The sequence below is a fragment of the Etheostoma cragini genome, chromosome 4 (genome assembly GCF_013103735.1).
Source record: "Etheostoma cragini isolate CJK2018 chromosome 4, CSU_Ecrag_1.0, whole genome shotgun sequence".
In the NCBI taxonomy this organism is placed as follows: Eukaryota; Metazoa; Chordata; class Actinopteri; order Perciformes; family Percidae; genus Etheostoma; species Etheostoma cragini.
Genome location: NC_048410.1, coordinates 8,174,157 through 8,201,915, shown reverse-complemented (window position 1 = coordinate 8,201,915; position 27,759 = coordinate 8,174,157). Strand labels below are relative to the sequence as shown.

At 39.0% G+C, this 27,759-nt stretch overlaps 4 protein-coding genes across 7 annotated transcripts; 1 reads left to right on the top strand and 3 right to left on the bottom strand.

Moving 5' to 3' along the window:
* Positions 1–355: 355 nt before the first annotated feature.
* On the bottom strand, positions 356–6,685 carry otop1 (otopetrin 1). The gene is made up of 6 exons (XM_034870325.1): positions 5,661–6,685; positions 5,292–5,428; positions 4,914–4,972; positions 4,610–4,740; positions 2,357–3,270; positions 356–1,946 (listed from the first exon to the last, which is right to left on the bottom strand). The coding sequence occupies exons 1-6, from the start codon at positions 6,028–6,030 to the stop codon at positions 1,776–1,778; spliced, it is 1,782 nt and encodes a 593-aa protein (XP_034726216.1). The 5' UTR covers positions 6,031–6,685; the 3' UTR covers positions 356–1,775.
* Positions 6,686–8,923: 2,238 nt separating this feature from the next.
* tmem128 (transmembrane protein 128) lies at positions 8,924–13,850 on the bottom strand. 3 transcript variants are annotated; one of them, XM_034870422.1, is made up of 5 exons: positions 13,631–13,850; positions 12,275–12,407; positions 11,828–11,989; positions 10,239–10,350; positions 8,924–8,943 (listed from the first exon to the last, which is right to left on the bottom strand). In XM_034870422.1, exons 1-4 carry the CDS (start codon positions 13,728–13,730, stop codon positions 10,251–10,253), a joined length of 495 nt encoding a protein of 164 aa, XP_034726313.1. In that variant the 5' UTR covers positions 13,731–13,850; the 3' UTR covers positions 8,924–8,943; positions 10,239–10,250. The 3 variants fall into 3 exon arrangements, with proteins under 3 accessions (XP_034726313.1, XP_034726314.1, XP_034726312.1); XM_034870421.1 differs by lacking the exon at positions 8,924–8,943 and adding an exon at positions 8,972–9,313 and having other exon boundaries at positions 10,242–10,350; XM_034870423.1 differs by lacking the exons at positions 8,924–8,943; positions 10,239–10,350 and adding an exon at positions 8,970–9,313.
* A 1,146-nt stretch (positions 13,851–14,996) lies between these two features.
* Positions 14,997–18,394, bottom strand: lyar (Ly1 antibody reactive homolog (mouse)). Its single transcript, XM_034870051.1, has 8 exons — positions 17,957–18,394; positions 17,698–17,812; positions 17,509–17,616; positions 17,306–17,386; positions 16,711–17,026; positions 16,272–16,328; positions 16,047–16,132; positions 14,997–15,891 (listed from the first exon to the last, which is right to left on the bottom strand). The coding sequence occupies exons 1-8, from the start codon at positions 18,076–18,078 to the stop codon at positions 15,754–15,756; spliced, it is 1,023 nt and encodes a 340-aa protein (XP_034725942.1). The 5' UTR covers positions 18,079–18,394; the 3' UTR covers positions 14,997–15,753.
* A 74-nt stretch (positions 18,395–18,468) lies between these two features.
* On the top strand, positions 18,469–23,993 carry zbtb49 (zinc finger and BTB domain containing 49). 2 transcript variants are annotated; one of them, XM_034870048.1, is made up of 8 exons: positions 18,469–18,697; positions 19,066–19,265; positions 19,358–20,484; positions 20,630–20,676; positions 20,765–20,838; positions 21,179–21,261; positions 21,416–21,577; positions 22,957–23,993. In XM_034870048.1, the coding sequence occupies exons 2-8, from the start codon at positions 19,114–19,116 to the stop codon at positions 23,697–23,699; spliced, it is 2,388 nt and encodes a 795-aa protein (XP_034725939.1). In that variant the 5' UTR covers positions 18,469–18,697; positions 19,066–19,113; the 3' UTR covers positions 23,700–23,993. The 2 variants fall into 2 exon arrangements, with proteins under 2 accessions (XP_034725939.1, XP_034725941.1); XM_034870050.1 differs by having other exon boundaries at positions 18,616–18,701.
* The last annotated feature ends 3,766 nt before the right edge of the window (positions 23,994–27,759 follow it).

The following is a 27,759-nucleotide window of genomic DNA, read 5'->3' as shown; positions in this document are numbered from 1 at the left end:
TCCAGAAGGTTCATTAGTGATTACTATTAAATCACGTGTTTTTTAATGATAATCCGGACTATTATTCTGTAAAGTCTTCTTTTGTTTTTCCCTGAAATGAACTGTATCTTTGTATGTGTGTTCTGTAAGAAAGCGCAATAAGCAAGTTGAAGTTGCCTATAAAACATGTGTTTTTGGACTGTTCCATCAAGCTCTTAAAAACAACCGTACATGCATACATACGTGGCTCCACCTTGTGGTGTACATGTGTACTACATCTACGGTCTATTTAGAAATGTAATTGCACTATAGGAACAGTGATCAAAGACATCCTCACCGTGAAGAGCGGATAACATAAGAGATGTGACAAGTCTTAAATATGAAAAAAAGAAAATATTCTTTGTTTCAATACAGGCAAAGGATATACATTCATCACTATAGTACACATCATTTCATTTGAGCACCATTTTATTTATATTTTCACAAAATCGTGTCAGTGTCTGAGTGATGATTTTAATCAGCATGAAAGTATTTACAAAGATTATAATATTGCAGTTTGCAGGAGTTTTACCACAAGTTGGCACATAGTGACAACACAAAGAGTGGATAGCACCATGTTGAGAACTGACAAAAATTATACATTGATTTGATATTAAAAATTGTACAGTACAAATAAACAGTATATCTGCGTTTTATATAAAAAAGTAATTTCACAGACATGGGATGGTTTTTATTGCTGATCTTTCAGGTGTAAACATATAATCTCTGATCTGGTGTAGCAGTTGCCATTACAGCAACTGTTGCTTTATATTGTGTTATAATCCTGGAACTATTCTGATACAAGATTTCCACTTTTATCAATGTAGATCCACCTGATTTGAAGACTTTTAAACGTTGTTATACATACATGAATTCAGAAGGGAAACATTTTTGACAGTAAATTTGTCTTACCTAGCGCTACTCACTATATTGTGGTAGAAGATAACCCAGTATAACCATTATCATTTTGAAAATAACTTACTATTTAAATTGACAGAACAGAGAATCAGCATATAATAGGACAATGATGAACCTTAAATGATAAGAGAGACAGAGAACTATAGTCCAACTCATAAAGATTATTTAAAATATAGTGCTAAGATTGTCACTATCTTTGTAGCTCAGGTTTAATACTGTTCCATTAAACTTGAACTACTAAGAGAAGTAAATGAGAACCATATCCTTATACAGTATGAACATTTCACATGCAGTTTTAATATGGGTCAATGGGTTAACTAATGCACTTGCGGCTCTTTTGAACACAGTAGAATTTTGATACTAACAGGTGTTTAGAGGCTTAGCTGTAGTATTTTATAAGTAATATATCATATACTTTCAGCTGCTGATATCAAACAGTACAAAATAAGTGTGTCAGGTACATCATATATATTTACATGATGAACCAGTGAGTAAAACCTACTGTAATGTAACTACAAAAAGTACAAAAAGTACAAATAGCCCTTTTGAAATTCTTGAAACCAAAAGTCATTTCCATGACCATTTTTAACAAGCCTTGTGTTAAACACGGTTATTCTTCAAGGAGCGTAGCCTAATAGATTTTGTCATCCTCTGTAATCCCAACACTGAGGGATCTATGTGTTGTGTGTCTCTGCAGATTGCTTTCAAGTCTGTTGCAGTGTGACCCAGACTGCCTCCTAAAGGCTGACCTGCGCTGTGAGACACTCACGGGAGCCGGTGGTGACAAGTGTTCTTGTGCATGTTAGCGTATCTGGCATTGACAGTCATCGGCTTTTCTGTCAGACCCGGCGGAACACCTCAAAGAGGGAGGCGACTGAGTGAATTCGGTAGAAAAGGTTCAAAGGAATGGCAAAATTGAGAACTGTGGTCCATGTGCTGTAGCCAAATGTCTCCTGTTCCAAACCGTTGTCGTACTGTGGCCGGCAGCCAAAGGCAGGAAGGATCCACAGCTGAAAGAAGAAAGACAGAAGTTCAATTAGAATGAAAGAAGGTAAATTAGTTATACCTGCATTCATTGATTTCTTTGGTCAGGCCAGCCATGTTAATGACAGCAGTGTGAATAAAAACTATAATTATAGGGTGAAAGAAGCTAAAACGCTCCGTAGAGTTGAGGAAAATGGCAAAGTTGGGTGATAAGTATCTGTAAGTGTGTCGCTGACATGGGCACCTGTCACATTACACATCATCAATTGACACATTGTTGATCTAAAAGTATTGATTACAACAGATTACAAAAAAGACAACAAAATGTACAGGAAATTTTTAAATCACATTGGTTCTTTTATTTTAATGTATGAATAAAAAATTATGTACATCTCATCTAAATTCAATTATCAGGTTGACAAGTACAAATGCTTACCGAAATGTTGGACATTATCAGGAAGACAGCAATGTTTTTCAGGACTTTCCTCTTTATATTTAGGGTCTGCTTTACTTTGTTTCTCACAGGCAGCGACACTTCAGAAGGTTTCCTTGGACATCCGTAGACCTGCCTGCTCTCCTCCTCCTCGTTCTCGTTCTCCAGGGAGACACAGGTTCTGTCTGGAGTCTCGTAGGCTTTGTTAATGATGCCATTGTACGGTGGGGCTAAAGAACACGTCACCGAGAAGATTTCCGGGGCAGCTGGTAACTCAGGGTCCTCCCTCTCTCCATCCTTTTGCTGGCGATACAGGGACTCTACAATGAAGAGGTTCTGGATGTACTTCTCCAGCACAACAAGAAGAGAGTAGACAAAATTGGTCCAGCGGAAAGGAGGATTGGTGTTGGCTCCTATCACAGCCACAATGCTGCACCAGGACATGAGCCAGGAGCCGACAGAGGACCCACACAGGAGTTCTGTGTCTAGCTGTCTGGACGGGTTCTTGGAGGTGTCCGGAGGCATGTGGTCCACTCGATATATGAGCAGACCTAAGGAGCCAGCAGAGCACATGAAGGCCAGCATGGCAATGCCATAAATGTAGAACATGGAAATGGCTGAATTATGTGTTTGGAGGGATTGCTCTATGTTGGTGATGTAGACCACCATGACCCCGATAGTGCCGGCCAGTGCAAGTAGACCCAGAATGGGGCCTATGTGCAGGCCCTGGGTTTTGGTAGCCAGCCTCTTCTTGTTTGAAGAAAGGTCAATGGTCCGCCCAATGTTTTTCCACATGACGAAGAGCATGGCAGAGACAAATATGTGGTACTCAACGTTGAAGGGATAGAGATAGAAGAGGCTTTTGGAGAACAAGGAGCAAGTGCTGGTGGTGCAGTTACAGTCAGGCTCTGAGTGCACTGCAAAACAAATAAAAACAGATGCAAATTCATGAGCAAATAATGTCTATTCTGCCATACAGTACATCCCCCAAACTACAAGTAAATAATAAGTAAATAAAAAGATTGCATCATGCATTGTGTGTCAGGTCAAAGAGTAATACATTACACTTTAGAAAAAGACAGTTTTGAGCACACTGAATGACTGAAAACATTTTGTGTCTGGGTTTTAATTTTAACCGATTTTAAATTGCAAAATATGAATGCTTCAGGAGCAAACTTATTACTCCTGAATGTTTAATCTAATCCAAACTAATCTTAAATGTTTCAAGACAACCCTTTTGAACTGCAGATTAGATTTGTTGACATCCTTTTGCTCCAGTGCAATCTTATTTACACAGTTCTACACTGTCTATTCTGGAACTGCCAAAGCATCAGAAGCCCACAGATTTATTCACTAAGGTAGTGATTCCCAACCTTTTTGGCGTGTGACAAAGCAATGTCTATTTGTCAACATCTACTAGTTGTGACCAGTTCAGGAAATAAAGTGATTTTCCCTGTGTTTTATTTGAACAATTTGTAGAGACCTGAAAAGGTCCAATTATATGTAATTCACAAGGTGTTGTTTTTAATGCTTTTATATTTGTGATTAATTTAACCAAAGGTTATGGGTTATCTTTTGCAGCACAAAGCTCCATTATAAATTCTTCTCTAACCTCTTGATGGTCAATATTCATTAGCCGCCATATTCTACCTATTTTAATTGGAAACTTTACTCATTGCTGAATGTCTGGGCATCTTAGATGGTTATGACAATGCACTTTTTATACTTATTACCCCACCACAACAGGCTATGGTAATGCTGATGCCCTCTAGAGATCATCCCCTCACCCCCCTGAAGGCCACCACTATGGTACTGCAGCCTTTAATTAAAAAGGGAACAACAGTCAGGGTGCAGCCAGCCTCACAGTCAGCCGGATATGAGGAGGAGCAGCCGGACCCCCCAACCCTAGGCTTAGATATATCAGTTACTGTAATTGCAGCACCCTTGGGAGTAGGTAGCCTGGGGACAAAACCGTCTGAGGTCAAGCGGGGGGTTGCCAAGGAGGGTGGTGGTGGCTGAAGTGTGGAGAAAAGGTTGGGGAGGGGGCCTCAGCACTAGCAACACTGCGTGTCTCCTGAAACTTAATAGAGAGACGTTCGACACAAACAAGACCCACTGGGTTGCTCAGCTAACCTCCCTTCCCCTCGCAAGCCCTCCTCTCCTTCCCTTTTCTTTTATCCATTGAAGGGAGCTCTCAAGTGGACTATTGTACTTGTCTTCTAGGTACAAGCCAGCAATCAACCCCTTGGCCCTTACTTATAGTGAGGTTTTCAAAGCCCAGTGCAAAGAGTCTTCTCTTGTGGTTGTTCAAGAAGTGCTCGGCCTCTGACATTACACCGTTGCACCACAGGAGGAGGTTGGTAAAGACTGCATGGATTACACCAAATCTGAAGAGACACAGATGAAAACAAAGCTGTGTGTTAGGATGCAGGTTGTTGAGATGTAGCATCTCGTTTTCAAAGTGATCCTTCCATGCAAATTTTATTTTTTGCACTTTCTTCAGTCGTTTCTACGATATTTCATTGTAGTGTTAAATTATATTATCCCATATTTCACATACCTTTCAAATGTTTCAAAGCTCTGGATGACATCCTTGATGTGAAACCAGAGAAAATGAACCTAAAAAACACACACAAATCCTTTATATTAGTCAATATATAGCTTATTAAAATATATTTCATAAACAGGAAAACAGTGACTAAAAATTATTTAAATTCCTTTACTAGAAGGATTTCCCTTGTCCCATGCAGTTACACTCAAATAACATGGACAATGACAGGATTATATTGTTGCAGCAACTCTGTACTCCCTTCAAAAACAAAGAGCACATTATGCAAAGACCTACCTGGTTAAGTGGTGCAAAGGGAAAAAAAGATACAGTGTCACACTGCTGAAAGATTATCACATTATTGAAATAACACTGGGATTGCAAACGTACCTGTGTTATTGTATGAGTTGCGTGGATGACAGGATAAACCCCGAGCACAGCTGACACACAGGACTGAAACCCAACATAATACCCGATCCGGAAAGCGTCCATAATCAGTGAAAGGACTGCAAGGAGAGTCAAACCTCCTAACAAGAGAAAGAAATATAGATCAAGTTATTACTGCCACACTTTGGCTATATGGATAAATAAATCATTTTTTCAGGATTTCTTTATTCCTAGTCAAGAACAAACCATTCGTTCTGATAACGATTAGGATTGTGGCCTCTGTCATATCCAATACACACTGAAAAGAATAACATCTAATTTACTATTGTAGCATGCACTTCTGTAATCTTGCGCGTAATCTTACAAACTCACCTCTTATCCAGCATGTTGTGGCGTGGACATCTTTCTCGGTCCGCGTGTTCTTCTGTCTGTCCCGCAACAGGATGTACCACAACATCCAGATCAGCTGGAGGATCATGAGGCAGGTGACCAAGGCCAACAAGTGCTCTTCCCTGACAGAGGGGTCACCTTGGACGGCCAGCATCATCGCCAGCCCCAGCAGCAGCAAATTGGTCCCGTATTGGCCGCTGAGGATCTCTCCGTTCTTCCTCGGATAATTCCCTGACAGACTTACTTTTAGTTTAGTGAACATCTTTTTGTCTTGCTCGGAGCTGGACGACGAGGAAGAACTATGACAGTACTTGTTCAGACACTGACTATCCAGGCCACTGTGTTCCACCATGGTGGGAAAGGAAAATCGCTATGCCGTGAGAAAAATAAAGCCAAAGCCGCGCGCTATAAGAGCATTTGGGGGAGGCCAGATGCCTAACCTGTTGCTACAAGGTGGGAATTCAGAAGAATAGGTACCGTGCCAAACATGCTCATTCAATCTTCAAGGTCCGGCTCTCTGGTCACGCATCGTTTCAATGTCCAGACTCGCTGAGGATGGACTTGATAGACGCCATTGTCATCTTGTAACCCTGAAACTGAAATATCTGGTAGTGTAACACGCTCGCTGAGTCATTGAAAATGGTAGATTGCGTTTCAGTCTTTGGTGATCCCAGAACCCCGTCCTTTTGAAACTCCCATAGCATGTTTCAGAGTAATCACTGGGCTTGTGCCAACCATTCTTTGCCTCAAGCAAAAAAACACTAAACACAGAATTATCTGTAGCAGAAGAAAAAAAGAGTTTCGCCCAGATCTACCTCTTCGGAGCAGCTGGCACACCGTCTTTCCAGGTCTACTGAAATCCTCTCAGGGTGGCTATCGGGTATTAAGCGTAAAGGCCTGAATGAAAAGGAAGATGACATTTCACAAACCTGCGATTTTTACTGGCTGGAGCCAAGTGACCTGTCATGACAGCGCTTAAAAACCAAGTGCCACCTCCTTTTTTCCACTTGTGGCTGAGATGTGGTGGTTAAAACTTTGAGCTCAAGTTTTAAAAAGAAAATTGAGAATCAGATGTCAATGGTCAAATTCAAAAGGGCTTTTTGTGAGTGAATGGCGAAGGAGAACACTGAGACCTTCAGCAATGATAGCTCTTATGTATTTTCCCTTGTAACCTCTGGTGCAATAGCCTGGGCGGAAACACGCAATCAGAATAACAATAGAAGGACTGCTCACATTGATTGTGAGGTGATTAGTGGGATGTGAATATAGGAGGGGATGAAATAGGCAATCAGGGCACTTTAATGATTAACTTAAAAAGGGTTCCTTTCTTCTACAATTCTGCCTATTAATTAGTGATATGGATTCACGCAGCACAGTGGCTTCAAAATAACGTTTATTCTGCTTTACGAGACTCCTGAGTTTGCCTGGTCATGTTGCGTGCATGGACTCAAAAAAGCATTTATAAAAACAACCAAGTGTGGTTGGGTGAGGGTCACATTGAATCAGAATACTTTATTGATCCTCTCAAGGGAATTGTACATGTTTTTGGTGGTTCATAAGTGCAAAAAGTAATGGTAACTCCTTTAACTGTTAATGCAACCAGCAACACTGATGTTATTGTAATTTACGCATAGTATCCATTAATGTCAATTTCCCACATCCATTAAGGAGGTCAAGGTATGTTAAAAAAATAAGAAGGGTGCAACACTGAACAACGTCTGAAAAAGGTTTAGAGAAGATAACCATGTTGCAGTCTACAGTATTCGCGCACACACAAGACAGAGCGATAAGGACTGTGCGCAAGGAACCAGCGCGCTATTGTACAGGCGAGCGTGCCACCCGCGAGCAATGTGTTGTTTAACGACCGTTTAACAACATCGATTTCTCGATCACTGAGAATCACAGCGATAAAGAGAAAAGAGTAAGATCTATTCGTTATCAAGGCACATTAATGAGCGACTGACTGAGTCTAAACATTATGATTTAATCTGGAAGTATTTAAAGTAGCTCTCTTTTGTTTGCCCTTGAGAACATCACCACACAAAAGTTGAATGTGAGTTCATTATGAAGAGAAATCAATAAGTGTGATTTTAGATTTATTGTGATCTTTAAAGCTGAGGAACATTGTATCCAATGGTAAGTGGTTCTTTGAAAATGGGATAAAAATCGATCAACAAAAAATATGAAGCAATATTAATAAGAGCACAACACATTAACATGTAGCTCTACTTCGATAAACTACACGATTGAAATTCCGGGCATATACAACCTGAATGAGACTCCTGTAAACTGTAATATTATAATGAGTAATCTCCATGATTACTTTGTAATAAAATTTACTTCTGTAAAATTGAAAATGCAGTAGGCTTAGCGTAATTATTTAGTAGCATCATTAGCGTTTTAAGTAAATATCGGAATACTTCATCCCCCATGATATATAGTATGCTCACGGTTTCAAAATCGCTCAAATGTTCTGTCATACCCTTCCTAAGTATGAGCCGTTTATGAGTCGTCAAGGAGAGAAAGGGCAGTTAGAAATCCCTCTCTCTGCCAGTGTGCAGTGTGTTTAAAATTAAAATACATAGTGTTCAATGCAGAGAAACTTCCACCCCCCAGTCATTTCAAAATAATTCATTTTAAATTTGTAACTGTAAAACCGTGATATTATTTGCTGAAGCTTATTATACCGTCAGAACGATGCCTCTCAGCACCACCATTAACAACTTCAACATTTAACACACACACCTACATTAACATCCCTATGACAGTGTCAGAAAAACGGAGCATTATACAACTGGCAACATTTAATGTATTATTCGGTTTTGGATTGCATCCACTTGACAGATGTATAAACGAGTCACTGAGTCTGCATTATAGTGTTGATTATATATGTAACATAGAAAGTGAAATGGTGAGCCATTTGGAAGTGTCATGTAGATATCAAGTTGTGCCAAAATTCTGGAGTTCTTGTTGAAGTTTCAGGTCTTACTTTGTATCTCATACCATTGCAGTTTTTAATTTACGGATTTGTTCAAGGTTATATACTTTATCAAGAAATGACAACATTTTTTGTAAGTAGAAAATCCGTGATAAAAGTTTATTAAAGAAAAAAAACATACAGAATAGGAGAAGTCTTTGCATTCTTCACCAAAAACTGCTTTTAAAAATACAAAAACAATTTAAAGTCTTCCTCAAACATTTAGTTGGAAATGCTCACACACCTTTTTCTACATATAAATACAAAAGGCTTACTGTCATGGCTCACAGAAACATGTTTAAATAAAACAGAGCTATCATTACTGGTATTAGTATCATCTGTTATTAAGTAACCCCTGTTCCTACTAGAAAAAAAACAACTTGTTTGCTGTGAAAAAGGGCCATTCTCAAAATAACAATTCCACTCCTAAGTGCTGTTTCCCAAATACACAACACATCACATTTCCTGTCAGTCGTGACTGTTCCTTAAGGAAAACACAACAGTGACACATCCTAAACTGAGATGGTTAAACTCTGTTCACGGACATCGCAGTGATCCTACAATGGTGACCTGCCCCCATCAAAAGCATCAATACAGACAGACAATAGCCGTGTTGTTGCAGTAGAAGGGTCTAGATCAATGTGCTGCAGGTGTAAGTCTGGAAGGTGTGAGAGACAGAGAGGGGAGAGAATGGCAGGGTCAGAGGAGCATGAGCACTGAGGAAATGATTTCATGTAAATATAGAAGAAGCACAAAACCATACACAAGTTCCCTTTCATAGTCTGGCTCAAGGAACCGTAAGTGTGTTACATGTTATTTTTGTGTACTGCATACATTCCAGTTATACATTTTATGTATTGTAATAGTATATTCTTTCATAAACCTTTATTATATGCAGTGAATACAGCATGACTGGTTAGACTTCTGCCTAAACACCAGGAGATGCATGGGAAGGAGTGAGAGAGTGTGAGTGTGAGTGTGAGTGTGTGTGTGTGCGTGTCTGATTTTTGGGGCTGCACAATTAATCGCAATTGTATCGAAATCGCAATATGGACTAGTGCAATGTCCAAATCGCAAGGGGCGCAATATTTGTTAATGGCAAAATATGTGTCAAACCATTCTGAATGAAGTGGTGTGGTGCTGCAGAGATTTTTTTAATTTCTTCCATTGTTAATACGTTTAAATGAAAATGAGAATAATGATACAAAAACGATTATTCCCTCCAATATCGTGAATCATATCGCAATTGCAATTTCAGTCAAAAAAGTCACAAGAAGATATTTTCCTCATATTGTGCATTTTGGTGTTGGTAAGACTGTTTTCTTCAGTTGTTGAAGCTTTACACTTGAGTGTTGTGTACTAAAGAGAAGGAGGGAAACTATACAAAGAAAACTCAACAGTGTGATTGTCAAGATGATGGAAAGCCTTAATTCTTCAAGTATAAAACCTTGGGATAAAATACAATGTGTTAAATGACAGAATATTTTACTTTACTTCACAATTTAAGGCCAAAAACAATGTTATTGATTCAATAAAAAGACTTTGGGAAAATCAAAATGACAAAATATATATAATTATATCCTCACCGGTCACATTCATCCAAGCAAAGAGATGAACATAACCACACCCATGAACTGTGTGAAGAGGATGAGTGGAGTGAAGAAGGACCACACTGGCCACAGGGCCATGTTTAAGCTGCAAGGAAAGTACAATTACACTTGTAAATATGCAATGCCTGTGAAAAGATGTAGGAAGTTTGACAAAAACAAGCGTACTCCATTCAAAACAAGTTCACGCTTGGCGCTCTGCCTAAGGAAACAACCAAAGATTTGCATTCCTATTTATGTTTAAATTAGTGGCTCCAACCAACAATATAAGCGCCATATATTCATATGAAGATTGATTTCTTATTTAAACAAGGCGGATAAGTTAACCACAGGACAAAGAAAGCGAAGTGGCCACTCAATTGAAACTTGCGATGTTAGAGATCAAATAACCAGCATTATAGGCATAACACATTAATGCACCTCTTTAACAGGTGGTCCGGGACCCCTAGGGGATCCTCAGAGTCAATGCAGGGGGGCCTCCAAATTTAATGTTAATTAGAATAAAATAGTCATGAATCTAACATATTATTGGCATATATAAATCCTCACTGATGATGGCTTACCGGCCTGATCTTCACTGTTATACAGAGTAATGGTGGTATGCACAAGTGTAAATAATATTTGAGTTTCAATAAATAGAGTGCCTTTTTGGTTGTATATGTCCACAAATATTGCAAATGCTGTAAACTGTCAATGCCTTGTCAAGTCACTTCCTTTTTTCACACCCACGCCTATGTGTTTAATACTGTGGCTAATTAGACAGTGAGACAGATGTTAACCAATCACAGCCTGTACAGGTCTAGACAGTCCTAAACTAAGCCCTTTTTTATGGGACTTGCATAACCAGAAACCCATGTGATTTAGAAATAACCCCCCACGTCTTTGTTTTGTGAAGGGCAATTACACGGGATAAGTGAACAAGAGCATGAGTAAAGGTTATTATGTATTTCTTAAGTGGGTTTAAAATATTATAGCCCGTACACACCCACAGGTGTATTCAACATTGTATTGGAGAAGTACTGTACTGTACAGTCTCAAACAAAAGACCTATTCGCACACGACTAGTATTACCAGTGGACCTCTGGTGATTCAGAGGTAAAATCTTTGGCTGCCAACATACTTTGGTTCATTTTTGCTCGAAACCTGTTTTTTATGGTTTGAGCCAGGTAAATTCCATTAAATTGGGTCAATTGATAGAAGATTGCTGGATTGAACTGCTTTCTATTTCTATTGTTAAGCCATCAAAATATATTCATGAAATGATAGGCCAAAACGTTTGTGACACACTTTAGGGCCCCACTGCCGTGTATTGTCACCACGACAACAATCACCATTTTCTCATGAACTGGTCAAATGACCACGGCAAACAGTTTGGCCATTCTAGTCTCATTCTATGGCAATTTCTGTTACTATTTTGTGTTACTATTTGGACAACATTTATCAATGAGCTAATATAGTTTCAGCTCTCAATATGTGCCCAATGAATAAGAAATATCACATTTAAACAGGAAAGGCATGTACAGGGTGTCCAAGAATGTCCTGTATTGTGTCTGTTGCTGTTTTACCTGCCAGATGCAGCAATAAAGGCTGCAGTGGTGATGGGCGGAATGGCAGGGTACTCTTGCTCGTAGTGCTGGATGCCTTTAAACCACTCCAGGTACACAATGCAAAACATGGCAAGAGACAGGCAGACACCAAGGAGTATCAGACCCACATTGAACCACCAACTAGAAAAAGTTAAAAGGAGGGACATTTATTTATTGTATGAAGGCTAGACATACTGTGTTATGTTATTAAAGCTATTTCAACACAAAAGACACTACAGTTTACAACACCACAAATAGCTTCCCAGCAGTATCAGTAAACAGCCGCTCATTGGTATCATATACCAGTGATTTTTTGTTTCTTTTATGTTTTCCTTAAGCAATAACCTTTTATGACAATAACTGATTTCAGACACCAAGGTGTAGGTTTAGTATTATGTTTCTTATTGTGTCTTCTTCTTGACTGACCTTTTGATATCATTGTTCTCAATTATGTTGTGGAGGAAATCCACGTAGTAGGTCACACCCACAGATGCCACGATCCAGAAAATGGAGTGTCTGTTAATGCGAGGGAGAGGTTTAGCATCTTTTTCCTCCTGACCTGAAAAGTAAAGTTTCAAAATAGTTTCAATTCACAAGTGTACTTAAGAGCAATCTTTACTCCGTGAGGACTTTAGAAAAGTACAGATCAAAGTACAGATTACAACAAATTGATTCATAGCAATTTACACCTAATTATTATTCAACAATTTACATAGCAACAAAAGTGTGGCTACAGTCTTAAAGCATTTCACCATCACGTAGAAATGGTAACACTAACACACCCAATGACTCAAAGAAAATTAAATACTAAGACATAGCCTAAGGGTAAGGGTTACAGTATGGTGGAGAATTTTGCAAATATAAGATTGTCTTGCCATAACAGAATGCGCTAAATCCCAAACTTTCAGGGTTGAGGAGCTTTTAAAGGGAAACCGATAACTTTCTTACTTCTCAGAGAGGTATTAATCTTTATAATGTACTGGTTGATTAAACATATTCAAGCCTGTTGGCTGCTGAAGTGTTTCAGTTTGCCAGTCTACCGTGGGCAGAATTCACAATGAACTCCATGTCCTAAACAAGTAGTTAGCCTATATCTTTAATTAAAGCCAAGCCACCTTGGATACAAGATGATACTAGAAATACAAAGTAGTCTTGCCAGAAGGAAAAGAGACGAGTATGGAAACTGGAATAAAGGCAGCTATGAATAAAAATGTACACGTTTTATCGGTAACTTATATCACAATTATTAGATTAAACTGGCGGAGAGATGACCCTTAGATTAAGGACAATGTAGGAGTAGTTTCCCTGTATTATGTTGCTGAGCTGGAACAAAAAACAATAATTGATGGATTTCTGCCAGGGAGGGCCTCAAAGTTGGACAAGTCTCCACCATCAACCCTACCTTGGATTAAACAGGTTGCAATACCAAACAGCATAGCTAACGCTATATCTTTCTGCAATCACTGTTGTTTTGTGAAAGGAAATGCCGAGTTGTTTAGCTAACTAACTTGCAAGTGGAATACAAACTGGCCATTCAACAGATTTAACCAGTAAAAGTAGCGTCTTTTTTCTCACAATGATGTTAGCTCAGGTTAGCCAGGAAGTTGCGGTTATTTGACACCGGTTGCTAGCTAACTCGTCCCTGAACAGGATTTATAAAGCGTTAGAACTGTATTAACAAATTTAGCGTTCCTTCAGTTATTAACTAATGGTTAACTGTAGCTCTGTCAGAAAACTAGCTAGCTAACCTAGTTAAAGTTGGCTAACGGTTCTGAAGCTTACTTTTTTCATCTTCGTCACCATTTGTCGTTGTTTGCATAAGAAACTCCGCATCTCTCTTAAATCTGTTCCGCAACGTTGCTAACTCACTGTCGTTAAGCATGTTGAGGCTAAATTTAAATTACACAGCTCTGAGGCTAACACCACAAAGAGTTAAACACCTTCTAAACACTAGTGTTTAGATGGTACTTCCTGTTACAGGTTAGACAGTGTCGCTTTTTCATGACGCAATCGAAAGCGACAAGTGTAGTTTTGCTATACTGTCTATGGAAATAACACACACAGTATATAAATACGTATTACAAACTAATAATTTAACTCAGAAATTCATAAGAAGTAAAGTTAAGTGACTCGAGTACATGAAGTTTTACTTCTGGTGCATTTGAAGCATTATTTTATCCTTTACTTTTTATTAAATCTTTTAATGCATTTTTTTCCTTCTCTGTGCAAATAAATACATTTATATAGTCTAAGGTACCTTTAGAACAAAAAACATGCTTACAAATTGTATACATTACACTGTAATCATTACATTTAGAGTATACAAACATTGATTGCTAAATTAAACCTTTCCCAAAAAGGAAACATTATTGTTTATCTTGTTCATTCATTATCTGTACCCTAGTAGAAAAAACAATGTCTGTTGCAATCACTTAAGTACATTTTGTACATCCTCCACAAAGAACATCTTGACACAAGAAGCATCAAACAACTCAGACCACCGGGCTGGAAATAAAACACACCCTCAAGGTATAATTGAAGATTTTTTTAACGAAAAAGTCTGACAGGGCATTTGCTCCCATTCCTCCTCATACAACACAGCTGGCTGTATTCCAAGATTTATCTTGAATGTATACTTTTACATAGCGCGGGCAAGAATCTGACACTGCTGATTACGTTTTCCAAATTTCAACCTGGCACAGACAGGGTATGTGCAGTGCAGTGAAGTCAGGTGAATACTTACTGCAACCACTTATTCAGTCACAATCTGCATCCCAATGCCAGTTTATTAGGGACATCTAACGAATGCAGTCCTGCAAATCATTAAAACGGTCAAATGTTTAACTCAAACGTATTTCTTCTTTCAGAAGGGACATATTCTTGCTTCAGCACCCAAGGTAAAAAATTGACATTGTTCAGATCGCTGACAGCAATTGAGAGCACAGTTCAGAGATAAAGCTGACCCACACAAAAGATATGGCCACACAGTTAATCCTGCAATATCAGATGGCAGAAATAAAACGCTAATCTCAGATTTCTTTACAACAGTAAAGACAGGCATAGTTCAGTTTTTTTTAAGTATCCATGGGGTCTGGATTAATACAAAAGAATTAAGCATTATTAAGTCCCAGTGTGGACCCAAAAACACTTTTTTTAATACGAGCAACCTTGAGTAAAAGCTTGACTAATTCCCAAAGTATGCAATATACAATTACAGGTAAGCAGGGTGATGAATGAGCATCAGTGTTAAACCTGCTGGGATTAGCAGGGCTTCATAAAGCTGGGCAGATTTCCTCCTGCAGCTCCTCCCGTCTGCGTGCATGTGTGTGTGTGTCTCTGTATGTGTACAGGGTAAAGGGGCTGCTTATTCTAGCGGTGGAAAATCAGACAGCATTAAAACTTCACCTGAGGCTGACACCAAGCATCTTGCTTCTATGGAGCTTCTGTGTCCCTGGCCAAGTGAACCTCGTTCGGGGTGCCGAGGAATGTGCATTAGCTTCATCCCGTGTGAGAGTCAAATTCACCTCCTCAGGTGCACCTCTCTTGTTTCCCTTCCCCCACTCCAACATCCAATCCCACAGATAAGATGCCGTTTCCAAGCCTTGGTGTGGACTTGGAATGTGGAACAGAGCAGCCGTCTACCACGATTGTCATTTCATACATTAAAACATCACTGACACGTGTAAGGTATGATGATGATTTTCATCACGCTGACTAGGCCACTGCACCCTGTAAAACTACTGAATAGGAACGGGACACAATTCTGTTATAAAATCATTTAATCTTTGAGATTAGGTCATCTGTACAAAAACATCCAAGGGAGGATGGCAGACAACAATGGCTTTTACAGTTTAAAAGTCTATGAACAACATCAATTTCATGGCAGACAGATCAGATAAACAGGTCTACTTTACAAGTCTAACTCTGTCTTTCAGTACTCTAAATTTGGGATTATTGTTGATCTTCTTGTTGAAAAGTGCTAGCACCTCCTCTTCCTTTTTAAAATTTCCATCCCCAGTGAAAGAGTAGTATGCTGCCAAAACCTGTTAGGAGGAACAAGCTCTTAAAATCATATCAAACCAAGGACAACTTTAAATTGTAACATTTACATTAACAATGTGCTTGGATTAAAATCAAAACGTACAAAGAACTAAATACTCATGTCCCCAGAGTAATCACAACACCTTATTTCCCTTACCTTCTTCCTGAGTTTCTTTACGGACAGCTCCTGGTCATCTGAGTCTTTTAGTACTGCCTTGATATTTCCCTTCCAGTTGAATTTGCCTGTAAATTAATCAGAGACATACATGTATTCACTCAGGATCACTTCCTCACTGTCAACAAACTAAGCAACACTGACCCCTGGTGGCTTTATTCTTTTACACCATTTATTTTCTTTTAAAAAATGCAGGGAATCTATTACCTTTGGGAACTTCTTGATCGTCAGTCTCCTCTGACATGCCAGCAGCCTCTTGGTCAACTGTAAGAAGATAATATGGTCATATAGTAAGCAAATACTAGCATACATAATTATGTAAAACGATTAGTTGTTTAAAAAAAAAAAAAAAAGATGGTTGACCATAACTTTTAAGCGTACCTTTCACACATTTGAGCACACGCCATAAAATGGACTTTGAGTATTTTAACACTTCCACAAACATCAACTTCAAAAAACATCTTTATTTATATTTATATATATATTTTTTTTTAATCTAGATTTTGGTGGCCAAACACTGCACATACAAACCTTTCACCATTCCATTTTCTCATGTCAGTTTTCATTAAAAAAGACACAAAGATGCAATAAAACAACAATACACAAGAACTTATATAACGCTGTAAGGAGAACAGCATTGCCTCACATGTCTTTGTTTTCTTGCTGGATGTCTTATTTTCAGCACCGTTTTGCTCTTCATCTCCGTCTTCCTCACAGCTGTGCTTTCTCTTCCTGTCCTTTTTTTTCTTTTTGCCTTCTTCTGGCTCCTGTGAAACTGTCTTTTCAGCAGCTTTTAAAGCCTTCCCATTTTTCTGCTGACGGGCTTCTTTACGCTCTCGCTTGTTCAGTTTCTTCTTTGCAACTTCTGGATGGCCGTTCTGCTTTTCATTTCCATTAGTATCCGCTTGCTCTTCAGCCACTGTCTGTTTAGCTTCTTTAGTCTCCTTGGGGGCCTCAGAAGGCTGTCAGTTCATGGGTGAGTAATGAAAGTCAGTAAGGATATTGAAAACAAACTTATTTATTCTTTCATTGGCAGAATATATTACGACCAATAGGTAGAAGGATAACCACATAACGGATAACCAAGATATGATAATAAATGGATAAGATAAAGTTTTTAAAAAATGTAGCATATACTTCAGTGAATATTGTTACTTTGGATTTGAACTAAACTATTGAAAAATCGTTAGTCAGACAGACAGTGAAACAACAATAAAGTGACCTTTAATAGATGGACTTACATTGTCCGCTGCAGCAAGAATGTCCCACACTTCATCATGAAGACCGGTGTTAACTATTTTAAGACTGTTTCTCATCCAGTTCTGACGAAAAGACCAAACATTTAAATGGATGCGTACAACACCCCACAACACACATATGCTTGTGTCTCCCTCAGTCATAAAAAAAACACTAGGAATGTAACTGTTGGCTGAAGTATACCAACCTGAAACTTGGCCTTCTTTCTTGGGACGTTATCATACGAACTGACTTGTTGAAGCACATCCTTGAGCTTTGCACTGACTCCAGGTTTGTCCATTGCGTCATGGACTCTCTTCGTGTTAGGAATTAACAAGTTAAGAAAACAGCACTACGGAACGTTAACAGTAATTGGTATCGTTTTTCTGCGTTTTACCTGAATCCACTGCTGCTGTTTCACATCTCCTTTGTTTGCCTTAGCCTCGTAGCCTTTGCCGCCATACTTCTGGTCTTCACTAATACATTTAACGTGGTTCTTGTAGTCGTCACCCCTGTTCAACACGTGCAAAGAAAAACCATTGCACACATGGAGCACCACTGTGAGAATGCAGCATAACGCTAAGTGTTCATAGCTAGAAAAACTAAGCCAAATTAAACAGAAAACAAATGAGATGACAGTAAGAACTTGTGATTACCAGAAGTCTTTTCCACAATCGATGCAGGACAGGACCTGGCAACCCCGGCACATGTTCACGTGTTTATCAACTTGAGCTTTTTTCAGGGATTCGCCACAGCCGTTGCAGGTGAAGAACACCATTGTTAACGACCCGTTTGCTCAACTAAAAGATTTGATTCAACCAAAACTGCTAAATATATATTTGTAATACTATTAGCTAATGGTACTAATGGTACCAAAGCATACGTTAAACCTAAATCGATACAATCCTCATGTGAGTGTGGCAACTGACCGTCCAAAGCGCCGTTAAAGCTAACGTTATCCAATTAAAGGCAGCTATTGCTAATGTTTTCGAAAGCTAAAATGACTTAGGCAGTAGGGGGTTTATAAAAGAGTTTCGCCAGCTCATGTCCATTCATATAAACTTTTTCAAAACACACGACGCACACAACATACTGGGTAGCTAAGTTACAATTATAGTCTTCCGTGTAAACATGCAACCTGAGAGAGGTTCCTATCAGGACGGAAACAAATCTTGTACAAAGCCGTTTCTTGTTTTGTTCTATTATAGAGATACATGCCAGCTATTTACAACAATTTCGGACGTTACAATATATTGCATCATGCATCTTTGCGTCTTATAGTTTCAAAATAACCCTTCGTGTTATGTCCTTCGTGTTCCTGAAAACAGGTTGTACCAGGAAGTGAGGTGCCTCGAACAAGTGACCCATCATCCAAATAAAAGGTGGACTCATCATGTGTAGGTTTGGACTTATCTTTATGGCAAACTTTACTGTGCTAACAATAGCAACCACTTTTATTCTCGGTAGAAATTGTAATTATTTAGGGTGTTGGTGGTACGACAATTTCACAATACTAACCATTGTGGCTTGTTTAGCATAGCGTTTTAGTTAGCTTCTTGCCGTTTTCGTCCCAATTTTGGCATGGGTGGTCTCGAAGCACAGACACTGGATTCTGCGCGGTTGTTGAGTTATATGAATATTACTAAAGAAATATTCTCTCGCATGGCTTTTTATTTGGTTTTATTTCAAACTAGCTAATCATAGGAATAACTAATATTTCCTTAATTAGAGATTTGTTGTCTTTGACATGTGTCTCCTTGGCTAGATTTTTGATGGAGAAGTTGGAGCTGGGTGGTTTAGCAGCTGAGTGACAATGGACACCATGTCCAGCCACAGCTCCTACCTCCTGCAGCAGCTCCAGGAGCAGAGGATTCAGGGTCTGCTCTGTGACTGCATGCTGGTTGTCAAAGGTGTCTGCTTCAAAGCCCACAAAAATGTCCTGGCTGCTTTTAGCTCCTATTTCAGGTGACACATCAGTGGCGTATATACATCCTTTTGACATACCTAAATAATCCTAAACTGCTGTTTTGTGAAATGTACTGCTTTGATCTTTCCAGGTCGTTATTCCAAAATTCTCCCAGCCAGAAGAATGAAGTGTTCACCTTGGTCATCCAGGATGTCAGCGGTATCGGCCAAATATTGGACTACATGTACACCTCCCATCTTGACATCAACCAAGATAATGTTCAAGCACTCCTGGACATTGCCCAGTGTTTGCAGGTTCTTAATGTTCAGAGCATGTGTAATGCTTTTCTCAAGCCTTGTCCTCCACCAGTGGAAATCCCGTCATTTTCTCTTCCAGGCATGCTAAGCTCTGAGCACGACTGCCTATTAGGGAGCAGTCTTCCTCATGATGTTGACCTCCACTGTCACGCGGAAACCCAGAGGCCTGGCTTCAGCAGTGACATGGACCACACCAAAAGGATGCCTGTTTCTGTGCCTAATGGCAGCTCAAACCTTGACACAACTAGCAGCACACCGGCACCCGTAGAAAAACAGCTTGTCCATGGCTACAAGCTCCGCAATTTTTACAGTAAGCAGTATTTCAAACAAAGTGCACTCCAGACTAATAATGCAGCCTTAAATCAAGGTCCTTGCCCTTTGGTGCTGGTGGAAGAGCAGCCATGTCAGCTTGCAGTCAGCCAGGGAGGCAGCCACACTCCTGTCTGCTCAGGGAACACAGTTCAGCCCAATCCTCCCTGCACATCTGTGGCAGTTGAAAAGGACCCTGTCTCTTCCTTAACACCCTCAGATAATTTAAACACCCCCAACTCTAACTCCGCAGACTCCTTGCTTAACAAGCCTGTGCGCCCAAAGAAGGCTGTGTACCTGAAGAAATATAACTACCTCCGGTCTCAGAAGGCTTTGGAGGAGATGTTTGCTGAATCAGCGAGTGAACCCGTCCTCAGCTGTCCCAAACAGAGTCATCAACAAGAGTGTGTGGTCCAGACTAAAGCTTCAGAAGCTCCTGTTGAGGGCCTTAATGCAGACAGGGAGCAGGTTACAGAGACAGCAACACAAGCACAACTTCCCAGTCCACCACCTGCAAACGAAGAAGAGCAAAATCCGAAAACGGTGCCAGAGCTACCGCAGCAGTTTGGAAACAAGCAGTATTGTTGTGAGGTGTGTGGGAAGATCTTCAAACACCCCAGCAACCTGGAGCTGCACAAACGCTCCCATACCGGTATTAACAGTTTGTAATTGACATAAAACCACACGTTACAATATATGTATACAATACCATGTTTCTGTAATAATTGTAATTTAATTGTAATAATAATATAAAAAATAATAATTTTCCAAATCAAAACTAAATTGTTTTGTTGCAGGTGAGAAGCCCTTTCAGTGTAATGTTTGTGGGAGAAACTTCTCACAGGTATCATCCGGTTTATTATTCTGATTTGCCAACCTTATTCTTACATGGGGAAATTATGTTGAGATGTCTTAATGATTTTGTTTTACAGGCTGGAAATTTACAGACCCATTTGCGGCGACATTCTGGTGAGAAACCTTACATCTGTGAGTTATGTGGTAAAAGGTAAGGTATCTTCCATTTATCCTTTTTTCCCATTGATTGATACTTCTATTTTTGCCATTCCCTTTTTTCCTGGATAGGTATTTGCTGTTTATTGTATGTGTGTGTGTGTGTGTGCCTTTTCAAAGTCTTCTATCAATCTATTTATCTATCTATCTATCTATCAATATATATCATTACTAATTGTTACTTAATACTAAATTACAAATTTACAAAAGCTTGGCAATATACCATGATTTCAGGCAATAATGAAGTATTTGTGACTAAGTGAATTAGAATATAGACACAGCCATAATAGTTGTTACAGTAGCCTATAAATTAAATATTCACTTGTGTTTTTCAGCTTTACTGCATCAGGGGATGTCCACCGTCACAAAGTGGTCCACACAGGAGAGAAGCCACATCTGTGTGATATATGTGGTCGAGGTAAACGACTGCTCTAAACCAGCAATGTTTTTAATTACTCGCTTACTCCATTTAAATGTAGTTCTTACTTTATGATCTCATTCTTAAATTAAACCTTTGCAAATGATTGGTTCACAAACCCAACCGGAAAATTGTGTCTTTTCTTGTTGCTTAGGATTTAACAACTTGAGTAATCTCAAGGAGCACAAGAGGACTCACGCCACAGACAAGACATTCACATGTGACCAGTGTGGAAAATCCTTCAACACGCACAGAAAGCTTCTGAAGCACAAGGCCCGCCACACGGGGGAAAAACCACACAGCTGTGCCACCTGTGGTAAGGAACGTTATCCATTTTGTTGTAGGCATGGTCCAGTTAACGTTTTCAAGATATACCGAGGTTTGAAAAAGTCACGGTTTTAAAACCACTAAAATGTGCTGTTACACCTTTCCTAAGGTATTAGCTGTTGCTTATGAGTGGTTTATGAGTCGTCAAGGACAGAAAATGTAGATTAGAAATCCCTCTCTCTGCCAATGTGCACTGTGTTTAAAAATGAAATACATTGTGTTGATTTTTACCTAGACATTTCAAAAATACAACATTTATAGCTGTTATTGCAATACCGTGTAACAGTGATATTTTTGCCTAAGGTTACCGTCAGTATCTCATACCGGCCCATGCCTGTTTAGTTGGAAGTATTATTCACATTGATTCAACCGTAGACATACTGTAGTTGTATTTAAAAATTGATTGATAACCAATTAGTTGCTTTTTTAAAGCAAAAATGCTAAACATTTGATTATACCAGCATCTTAGTTGCAATTATTTTCTGCTCTTCTTTATCTCATGTGATAGTAAACTGCATATCTTTAAGTTTTGGACAGAACAAACATTTTGATGACATCACCGTGGGTTATGCTAAATTATAATTGGCATTTTCACTGTTGACATTTTATAGATCAAGAAACAAAGCTGCAGATCAAACCATAATATTAAAAATAATAATAATAATAATAATAATAATATAATACTTGCAATACTAGTTTTATTTAGTTTAACCTTTTTGGTTATCAATCTATATGAGAATGTTTCGAATGCTTTTTTCTATGGTTTATTATTTTTTTATGCTAGGCTTCCTAAGCATAATAAGTACTATTACTGCTGATTGTTTAAAGTCAGTGTCCATTTCCTTATTTGATTTTTAAACAGAGATTTATAGTTCTTACCTGGTGTAGGGACAATAATGGTTTGGAATCTTAGTGAATCAACCTCCCAAGGAAAGATTATTTTGTGCCACCTGTTGATGAATAGTATTGTTTTTAACCTCCTTAAAAGAACTAAACTATAGGCATAAAAAGCTTGAGTCATGTTGTGAACCTGGTTACGCTTAATCCGAGATTTAAAAAAATAAACACTTTAAATTTAGTATGGACTGTGTAGCTAGGATAAGATAAACTTTATTGTCCCAAAAGAAATTTGTCTTGGGCAAAGAGAAACTTTGACAACACCTGTATACAATCACATGCACCAGGACAAGCAGTGAGTACATAACAATATATAACAAGACAATAATGTGCTTTAGGACATGCAAAAAATAAATAAGATAATCAACTAGTTGAGAGGATATTGAATAGACCCTAATATAGTAAAGTGGTACAGTAAAGCCATTGTCTGCTCAATGTTTTACACTCAATATGTGTTCTTAATGAATGCAGGGAAGTGCTTCATCGGCTCAGGGGACCTGCAGCGTCACATAAGATCACACACTGGTGAGAAACCTTACATCTGTAGCGCCTGTGGAAAGAGCTTTACCCGCTCTGCCATGTTGAGAAGACACAACAACATGCACTGCAAGGGAGCCCCAGCCAACAGCCCGGTCACCGACAACTCTGACCCATCTCCTAGCTCCGATGAAGCGGCCTCGTTCCCCAAACCTGTCAGCCACAGTAAACCTTCTGCCGCAACTGGTGAGCAGCATTTCCCCAATATGATGTCCCATGCAGGGTTAGAGAAACCCTCACCGCCTACTCCTTCACCGCAACAACCAACACCACATATAGAGACGCCACCTCCCAGCATGCACCTCAGCCCAGCTTCTACCCCAACCCCCCTTCCAGAGCTGCGCTCGCTGGTACCCCATCACCTCCTCTCCTCCAATCACCAGGACAGAAGTGCAGCACTAACTGCCACAGATCAGATGAAGCTTGCCAAAGCCCACCTGTCTCAGGAGGCTGTGTATGGGCCCTATGTGGAGAATGGGAATATGTCAGTTGAGGCGGGCAGAGGTCTGATGGGGAGACCCAACCTTCCTCCCACAGACAATCACTGCAGTTCCCTCACTTCTCCAAGCAGGCCCAATGGTGGGTCCTACAGGTCCACTGAAGGCCAGTTTATCTCCAGTGTAACTCTGTGGGGCCTGGCAATGAAAACACTGCAGAATGATAATGACATGGAGTAGTAAAATGTTGCATTTGAGAGAGTGTGCACTTTTCACTGATGTCTAATTAGTTTTAAATTATTACCATCTGGCCCATGATCGGTTAAAACTGACTTAACACACAAGTGGTAGTTCTATGATGAAGCAAACATTAAATAATGTGAATTATTCAGTGGAAATGTGTTATTTATGTGTTCAGAGTTTTCACCATTACTCAAAATCAAAGTAAGTGCTTCCACGTTTTTGTCTCTGAGAAAATCATGACAGTTGTTGTTGCGCTGCACTTAAAACTTCCATGTCAGCTGATGTATCAATCTTAAAGGGGAACTATGTTTTGTTAGCTTAATTTAAAATAACCAAACTGGATAATGGAATGGTTATATGACTGCTTTTCCTCTCCCTAGCGCTTGTGAGCGAAAAAAACTCCCTTTACAACTTTGGGCCTGCGAGCCGCAGGCCTCGGCATCATAAAGTATTGTGTGATATCAGGTGTTGCGATGTAACGAATGGCTTCACAGTACTGCACACATACACAACCCCATTCAGGAACCAGCTAGCGATATGAACCTTTCTTTAACTGTCTATGATAAGAACAAGGTAGCGATGCTAAAGATCTGTTCCGAAGCTGTAGGGGGGGCTCTGTAGAGAAACCTGTGAGAAAACGGCAAAGAAATTGTCAGAACTGCATAGCGCCAATTTAAATATTAGAGCCCATAGAGAATCAGTGCAGCAGCAGGAATTTAGCCTCTGTGTAAAAATTGCACACTTTCACTTTGTATATACTGCACTGCACTTTAAATTGTAAAAATGCAGAGCTATTTTCAATCAAATGTTGATTTAGTTTATTTATATGAGAATTAAAGATATACATTATATTTAGTGTATTTGTCAATGTTATCTAATTTAAAAAAAATCTCATTACATAATTTTTTTGTTTCCCACATTTTCACACTTTATAGGGTTGTTTAATTGTCCAACATATTAATAACAAAGAAAACCCAGTATTTGATGTTCACTGTAAAACAAATGAGAAAAAATGCTTCATATCCATATATCTGTTGCACATCCAATAAAGAGTAGGACCTACACTGTCATTAACTATCTCAGGCAGAAACTTTGAGGGTGAAATCTGTCCTCCCATGACCCTCTCTTCTATCTATCTTTCTCTCCCTCCGAGTAGAACCCTCCCCCCCTTCCCCGCTTCATCATACCAAAGTTAATCCTAATTATGTAGGCTACGCTGTTTAACCGGTGCAGAATGAGACCAAGGCTAATGTCATTTTAACCAGAAACATTTCAAAATCTTGTCCTTTGTTTTGGTATCTAATCACGTTTTGTTGCTTTGTGTTGTCAAGGGCGTATGAGGATAGGTTTAATTAACGAGCTAGTGTGAAATGTATGAATCCATTCAAATGTGGTCTACTGTGACATTTCTGGATTAGCAGAGCATGATGGGGTTTGCCCGAACAAAAATGTTTTATTTTTGCAGCTTTTTCCCTCAATGATCATCTTTATGTGCAGCTTTTGTTTGTCCTGACATTGTTTAAATGCTGTTCATATTTTAATTGTTACATAAAGCATCCTTCCATCTCTTCATGCTTCCATAAATAAGAAAAACAAAACCTTTCCATTGCTGTTTAAATGTCATTGGTATTTTAGTTATAAGTATAATTCTACCTCCTTTGCATCACAGTATTCCATGTTATTATTGCACTCAAAACTGCATCATGGCAGAGGATGTGAATGTGCTCTGGCAGCGGTTCCAGCCGACCAGTAATTGCTGTGGAGTTGTGGCTTGTTGCATTGTTGGATAAGATAGATAGGTGGCTGACCTAGTCTCTGCACCAAAATTCCTCTCTGTGTTGCAATATGAAAGAGGCTTAAGCAGAGGAGAAGGATGGCGGTAACTCTCACTGTTGCTGTCATTCTCTAGTCTGCTTCTGGTACCTGCTAAGCTCCATCTGTTCAGGTTAGCTCAGAAGGTGCCATTCATGCAACTAGACCGGTGCTATTATACCATACACTATACCCAGCATAATTTAATGCTATCACGTGCACCTGCAATAATGTGTTTTTATACACTGATCTGTGGGATGAACCAAATTGCATCAAGCATATGCACACATCGTCATACCCTGCATCTTTCTCCCTGCTTATTGTCTACTGCTTCACTTTCTATCTTTCGTTTTTTTCTAAACACTCGTGGACACAGGCGCTTGCCTTTAGCAACTGAACCCAGGTGTGTTCCCTGGGTCTGCAGTTGTTAGGATGTTAGGTGGATCCATATGCAGGACACTGACAAAAGGTAGTATAAGTTGAAAAGATTTATTGTGGAACAAGGAATGGGTTTGGAGTGGAGGGAAAAATATGGCAGGCTGTGGTAGAAGGCTGATGGTGATGGACAAAGACTAGACAACATGGGTAGATGAGGGTAAGCGGGGGGGGGCGACAGGCTGAAGTTACACAAGGGTTTGCTGGCAGGCGGGCCGGCAGATGATCCTGGGACAAGGGAAAAGACAATTAATCACAGGCCCAACAACAATGAGGAATAATTATCAGAAATCACAAAACTACAGAGGCCTGAGACAATTACCTGGCAACAAGTGGGAGAAGAGCCGGGGATAATATGCAGGGGAGGTGATGAGCAGATTGTGACCAATCTGGTGGTGGTGGGGTGGGGCGGGCGGGGGGTTCCGGGGAGTGGCAGGACACGAACAACACACACACACAGAGGCAAACCAGGGACATGGAAGACACAAGAGGAGTGGGAAACACAAGGGAGAAACAGGCACAGCAACTACCACAGTATTATTACAGCTGATACCAATATTAGCCTAATGAATGAAGGAAATGCACCATCTGCGATTGGTTGAGAGTGCAGATAGTCCACCCGATTCCCGCAAATAGGGGCACTATTTTTATTAAGTTTAGCTTTATTTTGTTACTCAGTGTGTTATATCTTATGATTTATTTCCCATCCTATTTTCCATTACTAATGGCATTCTATCCCTGTTTTATGTTTATTTTGTCTATTGTCTATAATAATATTATGTGATTTCCATATTGTGCTTAATTTATTGTATGAAAGGTGCTATGCAAATAAAGTTTATTATATTATTACTATTACAAATATTAAATTATTATATATTATTATATAAATATTATTATATCTTAACTTTTTGTGTCATATTACAATGAGTTTGTCTGTGTTAAAAGAAAAGGTCTTTAAGAGGATCTATCCCTCCCAAACCCTAACCCTTTGGCGTAAGTGTTTCTTATTGTTCATGTTGCAATGTCATAATATAACAAAACACTTGTTAACAAACTATTAAACAACTCATTTTCTGGAACTGATTTGAACTGTTTATGATCCGATATATTTAGACAAAGTCAAATAATTACGGTATGAATTAGAAACAGTATGAATAGGAAAGTAATCCTAAAGTCTATGATGGAATGGAACATTGCCTAGACCCTCTTTCCTTCTTTTACAAAGTCAAAACTTAGAAAAAATATGATAAATCATTTTGGCTGATCACAATGATTTAGTAATTCCTGAAAATTCAAAATGAATTTGGTGTGTTTTTTAGGATCTTTATTAGATTATTTTTTAGGTTGTTAATCTGTCACCTGTGCTGATTACTTTATAATAATAAAATACACTACTACAATAATAAAATCTTGTGGGTTTTTGAGAGAGCCTAACCCTCCCTAACCAGTTGTTCAATCCAGATATTTACTATATATATTTATGATATATATTTATACTACACTTTTCTGTACTTTGTACCAATGAAAGATTTACAGGAACAGCTAACTTGAAATGGGTGCCAAATTGGTTGTTTGAACGCTTGTCTTAAACATCGCTCAGAAAAGTGCAGCATGTGAGTTTCTGTGATTAATATCCTATGGAAGGAATACAGTATATAAAAGGTATCTAAAAGCAATGAAAGATTAAAAACATATCAAACATACTAAAAAGGAATGAAAGATTAGAAACATATCAATGTGCTAAAAAGGAATTAAAGATTTAAATGTATCAACATACTAAAAACTAATACAAAAAAGTAAAACTTAAAAC